The 7594-nt window shown below is 36.0% G+C and overlaps 1 protein-coding gene across 2 annotated transcripts in view; it reads right to left on the minus strand.

Annotated features, from left to right (window-relative positions):
• The window catches only part of LOC109853654, a 142961-nt gene that overhangs the window by 66671 nt on the left and 68696 nt on the right, over positions 1-7594 (minus strand). For both annotated transcript variants that reach the window (XM_020425965.1, XM_020425964.1), the window contains one exon: positions 1427-1574. In XM_020425965.1, coding sequence (XP_020281554.1) covers positions 1427-1571 — 145 coding nt within the window. In that variant the 5' untranslated portion in view covers positions 1572-1574. The remainder of the gene's footprint in view (positions 1-1426; positions 1575-7594) is intronic.

Consider the following 7594-nt stretch of genomic DNA (forward strand, 5'->3'; position numbering starts at 1 on the left):
AGAGAGAGAGAGAGAGAGAGAGAGAGAGAGAGAGAGAGAGAGAGAGAGAAAACGGCAGAGTAACACTTCTCGATGATATATGACGATATCCTGCCCCTGACGTCAAAGTACGAAGGCTACTTCTTCCGCGTCCTTAATTCTTGCAATTTTACACGTGATATCGTTTAACGAAAAAAAAACTGTATTCGTCAACAAATTTTAAGCTCGTGAAAGTTTACAATTTTTAGCAGACTATAAGATCACTACGAACCAATGTACGTGCAAATATATTTTTGAACGTGTAAATTAATACACTTGGAAATTCGAATTGATTTCAATGCGAAAATTTATCTAAGATTCTTAATTTACATTCTCAGCACAATAAATTAGTCATTTTACTCTTCCTATAAAATTTGAAAAATCGCGAAAAAGACACATTAGCCAGGAAGTGAACCTTGGACTTTCCGCATTCGTCGACTAACATTATATTTTTATTTCTGTAAAATTTTTATTAGATTCAATTATATCTACTCTCTAACGTTTTTAGCTGGGAAAAAAAACTCTACATACGCGTATGAGTTCTAAATAATACGAAACATATATATTCAATAAAAAAGCGTGATTTCTTAGTATCTCGATCGTCTATCTATCAAACTCGACCTCAATCACACGGTCATTCCCCGACTTATCATCGTTCATCTATCTATCATTTCGGATCGCTGTCGTAATATCCGTGGAAGGGCGAGCGCGGGAAAAATGATTTCCCGGGATAACAAATCCCGCGATTGCGGGGGTAAACGAGGTTACGGACTTACAAAGGAAGAGAACGTAGCGGCAGTCATCGTGCCCGTTCCTCCCTGAAACTGGAGACCGACGGATATCCAATTGGAGCTATCGAAGGTCAAGTCGCCGTGGCACAAATTGCGTTACCCGGGATCCTATTTTCCCGAACCCTCCCCGCGTGCTCCCTCCGCCTATTCTTCCCGATGCAATTTTTCCGCGCCGGATAATAAGTTATTCGATCGCGAATTATCGAATGTTATCAGGCCGTCGATTTCTCACGCGATTCGATTTATTGAGAATGTCTCGACAAGGACTGCGAACAAATTTCAAAGATGACCGAACGATTTGTTCGCGTTCGAATAATCAAGTTTTCTCCGTTGTTTTGTTTCATATCGACGTATCTCATTGCGTTTTTGTAAATTTCTTTGCTCTCATATGTATTTTTAACAGACATTGCATTTTTGACACTTCTAACAATTTGCATTCTTTTCTCTACGTTCCTGTTTTTCCGCGTATCTCGGAAGTATTTTTTTTTTTTTTTTTTTGCAGTTTAAAACAAACTTTTATACATCGAGTCAAGTGTTTATTTTTTCACGCGTCGTTTTCTCTCTCTCAGTAATAAATTTAATTTTCACTCATTACGATTTTCTTCTAATAAACTCACCGGCCAGACGACCATAGCGCTGAAACATTCGTTCTACATCGGTTTTGCTGCATTGAAATGTATTCAGGTTCCCGACGAAAACGCGTGAATTCACAGCCTGTGGGTCCTGTGAATTGGTCTGGTTGCCCACTTTGCTCATCTTCATCGCCTGAAACAGAGAAGAAAAAAATTTTTTTAATAAAAGTTTTTTCTCTCTTTTTCTATCTCTCTCTCTTTCTCTCTTTTTGTCCCTCTCTATTTTTAAATGAATAACAACTATAAAGGTACTAAAACAAATTTTCATAGATCTTTTGCACAACACATTGTTTTAAAAAACTGCACGCATTTGTTAATTTACCGAATGCAAATCTTTTATCGATGATTACACAAATATACACACAATTTTTGCAAATAGAAAATGTCCTGTATAAAATACATTTTTATAGAAAATAATATATTGAAGATAAAATGTATTTCGTGAATGTGTAAAAAAAGGAGATAAAAGAATGAATGACAAAACTGTGATACAGAAATGTAATAAATACAATATCTGACATCCAAAAATGCTTCAGTTGTGCAACCAATTTATTACGGGTTTATTCTATTTTTTTTTTTTACGTCAATGTATGTACATGTTGTTGTTTTTTTTTTCAAGAAGAACAGATAAAAGAAAGAGTGGGAAGAGCGGATTAATTCAATTAATCGGGTAGAGATCGATTAATTCCGCGAAAATGCCGGTCGTCGCTAACGATCTCGTTAGTTTTACGCGTTATTTCGCGAAAGTAGAAAACGAACTGTTGCACAATGGGATTGCGAGGCGTTAATTAATCCACGACGCGCCAATTAGCGATCGCGAATGTCTCTTTGACGCCAGAAAGCCATCTACACGCTTGGATGTATCGTAATCATTGTCGTCATTAGTATACATATATTTGTTATCATATGATTTATTTCACTTTTCACTGTTTTACTCGGACGTGTCTTACTTCGTCGAGCGCTCAAGACAACCTCTATCAAATTACATTTTGTTTTACGCGATTTGCAAATAAAATCTATGTACTGGCAATAATAAATCGAATATAGGATTAGATTTCAACCGATTGTTACCCGAATAACTCGCGCGTAATCTTATATCCGACGGGGTGTCTTTAATAATAATCGACATATATATTTTATTTTAACACAATATACCACTTGTGTGTACGTACATCTTTCTCCCGATGTCGTTGGTCGTGCGAATCCAATTTGTAACTTTGATTGCTTACGAGGAAAAAGTTTATCGAGAGATCATCAAAAATCTCGCATCACCGATAAACGAGAAACGGTTATCGATTTCACGGGTTTGTATCGGAACGGCGATTGACACGCCGGCACGGCGCCGATATTAAAGAGTTGGTCTCCATAAATATCGACAGTTACACAGCGAGATGGGCGCAGGGAGAGTTGTGGATAAATATTGGCTTGCACGTCAAAATTAGTAATCGACACGTTGGTGGATTTAATCGACGAAGAATTGTTGTAGTTTCGTTTCCAATTTTACGACACGCGAAAAGTGAGACAGTTCCCGATTTACTCTGCAGAGGGATGGTTCCTAAAAACACCCGTGATCTGATTTTATCAACTCGCGTTTCTGTTCTCGTGAAAACTGCTCTCTGTTGGAAATGAAACAGTTTTCCGTGGGATTTAGATCGTAAGATCTCAGTAAACTTCATCTGTAATACAAATTTGCAAAACGAAAGAAACTACACAGAGGGAGGTGATGTGTATACAGGTTTTGTGTCTGTTTTGTTATCAAAGAAAAAAAACTGAAATCGTCAATTTGAATTTGCAGCCTGCGATAATTCCCAATCAAGTCGGCACTTGGCAATGATTCTCGCGGCGGATTTCTAATTACGTTTCTAGTTGGGCCGGACTAGAATTTAGCTACCACGTCGGCCGTTATTTATGGCGTGAGCCAACCTTAGGTACATACATGTTCACTTGTAATTGTTCTCACGCAAATAATCTCGCGAGAGCGCGCACACTTGTCGAAAAGTCGAAAATCATATCAAATCTACAATTTCGAGAAAATAGAGCGCGCTCATTATTTTTCTTCTTTTTTTTCTTCAATAATTCATTTTGTCAACCACGTTCAATTGAGTGACGTTCACGCTGATCTAGGACGTAGCATGGATTCTATTCAATTAACTGACGAAGCGCTATTTTTGAGAATATTTGTTAGGTTAAAAAAAGTCGTTTCTATTTCATTTTAATTTTAGTTGCAAAACATCATGCGCAACTCTTTTACATTATTGTGACGAAGAGAGTATAATTGATAAAATTACATTACTTTATTCTTTACTCTTTTGCACTTTTCAAAAAATATAAATATACGACCAACAACGTTATTCAAGAGCGTATATTTCACTTTTCCATTACTCTTTTGCAACATTATAATTTGTTTTTATTATAATATTAAGAATTTTAATGTCTGTATATGTATCTATTATATATTACACCCGTTGGGATGAATAGAAGAAGTATTATCGTCATAGGCCGATTATAGCTATCATTAATATATTAAAATCAACTCGCACCTCGCGGCAAGTAAGTTCTGGAGAAGAAGGAAGTAAGGGGATTATTCATAATTTATGTAAGAGACGAAACAAAAGCTGCAAAAGCTGGTCGCATAATTTTATCTTACGGACCGTCGAAGTTTGGACGTCTCGATAATTTTCTCTCTCTTGCGGATTTCCAAGTGGTTTTAACTTCGTTTGTTCTTTACGTATCTATATTTGCTGCAGACGTTAGAATATAATATCGACATTGATTGTCTCCGAAACTCGACGACTAAACATTTCGAATGATAATCTAAAAATAAAAAGAAAACAAAACAAACACAAACAAACAAACTTCCGAACTTCAGAATTACATTGTGACAATTGTTGTTATTTATTTGTGTGTGTTTAACTTGCTGTTAAATTAGATTATATTTAAGCAACCGAAAACGTGCAGCTGCATTTTAGAATAGTTTACCTAATTAAGTCGAGCTAACGAGGTTTCCGATTACCTCGATAATCGATGCTGTATCTTGCGTCCTGCGGTTGGCAAATCACATCAATAAATCGTTACCATACAATAAACATTTTCATATTAATCGAAGCACGCCGAAAATGGCTAATAATGTTTACATAATTTAAGTATTAAGAGTGTTGAATATCTAATCATGTAAATCGCAAACACATATGAATTGTTTAATATATATACATAGAGAGAAAGAGAGAGAGAGAAGAATTAAGTTTTGCATTAAATACCTGTATGACGGAGAGATTGATAATATAATATTGTGTATAATTTTATGCTATTACTGATATCACAGCAACAGATAACACACATATTTTGTGCTCGCAGTACGAGGAATCGCTCTCATTCGCAACTTTCCGCGCGTATGCGTTCGGATAATTAGCGCTAATTAGTAGAATTGACGACCGGAAGACCCTAAATTCTTGGCGAGGGTGCAAGTAAACAATTACGCGCGTTTACTTTGAACTACTCACGGCAAGACGCGAGCGAATGTGAAGCGAGATGAAAGTTGTGCAAATGTTTGCTGTGGAAGTGAACCGCGCGAGTGAGAATGAAGAAGATACGTTGTAAAGGAAGAAGTGAGAGGAAACAGTGAGTGAGAAAAAGAAAAAGAGAGAGAGAGAGAGAGAGAGAGAGAGAGAGGGTGAGACAAAGAAAGAGAGAAATGGAAGTTTGCAAAAGGACTCGTGCTATCATTCATGAAAGAGAATAGCTTGAGTACCCCGGGAATAACAACAACACAGTCTAAGAATTTGAGGATATAATATTATCAATACAGAATTCACAAGATATAGATATAAAACAAAAAACACTTTAAAACGAGCACTTAGATTGTTTTCCCACAGAAAGCTGAAAATAGAATGATATTTACTTACGAACATTAAATATTATTTTAAAAACTCGATATAAATTTTTCATTACATACATATAATCTTTAATGTACACTATTGTGTTGTAAAACTCTCTTACAAATACACACATCTCTATTATAAAAAAAAAAAACTGTACATGCGTACAGTATCTTCTCATTGAATAATGTAACACTTGTCACACTATAAAATTAGAAATTTACAAATGTTTCTTATGCGACAAAATTTGTGTTAATTTAGGCTCATAAACGTGGTGAGATGTTAATTAATTTATTCAGTGCAGAAACTAAATATCTGCATGACGATATTTTGGCAACGGTTTGTTCAAATAGCTTTATAAATAATTATCGCTGCTCTTAATGATCTATAACTCGCAGATTTACATATTCATTATCTAATTTACAATTGCGGAGTTAATATTAATATACATGTAAAATATATTTTTTTATCATGACGAATGACTAATTATATTACAATGAATGTTATCAATTATGTAAAGAGAAAAATTTTTAATTAAGTAAATAATATATACTGCTAGAAGTTACGTCCACTAATATATAGATATTTTATAAATACTACGTAACATGTATATGTATATATGTTATAAATACCACGTTATATGTGTATATACACGTATGTATATATGTACAGTCAAACCTCGATAACTCGAACTTTTATAACTCGAAAACCTCTATAATACAAAAATTTTGTTCATGTCTTTCCGCTCCGCGGGAAGGAAAAGAGCACTTCGATAAGTCGAAATCTCTACAACTCAAAGATTTTAGCTCTTCCCTTGAGATTCGAGTTATCGAGATTCGACTGTGTATATATATATATATACACACACACAATTGTGAATCAACTTCTATCACCCGGATCTAAAATGCACTAATTAATGATCTTGATTATGCTAGAGCAAATGTGCCTGCATATACATTTAATCAATAATTGACTACATTGTTGAAATCGAGGACAATGTAGTACATACAATTTATTCACCGGTACGTTCGTATAATATATGTGTAATAATACTGTAATCACAATAATGCCAACAATAACACGAAGAAATCATAAACTAGGCTTCGGGCTTCACAGTTATTCATACAAATATTAATTATTAAAAAATACACTTTTGTCATTATAACAAAAGTTACTAATCCATCAATCACCAAAGAACAGTAAGAAAAAAAGTGAAATTGAGAGAGAGAGAGAGAGAAATGTTTAGAAAAATTCCCGAACGACACCCGGCACGCGGTACGCAAAACTGCGCCGTTACTCACGATCGCGGCGAAATCTAATTATCCCCCGAACGACCTTGGAGGATTGCCTTGAGTCTCGTTTCGACTTTCGATGTAATCTCGAACTCGCGACGCAATGTTAATTGCGCGGGAGAGGCAACGTAAATTCAATTCTCCCTCTCCCGCGGCGTCGCGACGCGCCGACCGGCGTCGTAAACTTTACGACGCGAATTAAGAAGCTTATAAAGAACCGCCGAAGTCGCTTGATAATTCCACGCGTATCCCGTCGCGGCTACGGGCGGCTCCAAAAACCCGGAAAATCGTCCTGAAAAACGCGTCGATTCTTTTTTTTTTTTTTTTTATCTTTTATCCAGACCCGTGTCATTATTACCTAAAAGAATTGGGGATAAAAAAGTTCGCGAGTTTTTTTTTATATGCAATTAAAAGATCAAAAATACTTTTTTACGCGCGAGTAAATGTAAAACTGGCTCTGTCTTTTCATCGTTCGATGGATGTAATTTCAGTAGTCGGACGAAGCGTACCCGTCGCTCTGATGTCAATTCTATTGTGCTTCGTCTATTTGTTAATGTCATTGCTAAGTGACTTTATCCAATGTAAACACAAGTTCTTGGCAGAGAATTGATTTGCACGCCGCCCAGGTGACAGTTGACGTTGCATCAACATCAACTGAGTGATTCAACGCGAAAGTGAGATCTCTCCAGACCTCATGTTTATGCATACTTTTCTCATCTTTCTGGCACAACTTCCCTCTTGAAATATCATTACAAAGTTATATCGAGAAAAGGGAGAGGGGAAGTATATATTTAAACACAGACTTATTATCGACGCGAAAACACGTCGTGAAATTGCATAATGGTATATATTTATCACCGATTATATGTGCACTGAAACACTTACGCTCTCACGTACTTATCTCGTGTGACAATTCGCTCGGCAATTCCGCTCACGTGTGTGCCGCTTAAGATCCAATTTTTTTTTCAAACGGACGCGCTATTCAC

Source organism: Pseudomyrmex gracilis, unplaced genomic scaffold, assembly GCF_002006095.1.
Source record: "Pseudomyrmex gracilis isolate BER0280 unplaced genomic scaffold, ASM200609v1 scaffold_52, whole genome shotgun sequence".
NCBI classification, from domain to species: Eukaryota; Metazoa; Arthropoda; class Insecta; order Hymenoptera; family Formicidae; genus Pseudomyrmex; species Pseudomyrmex gracilis.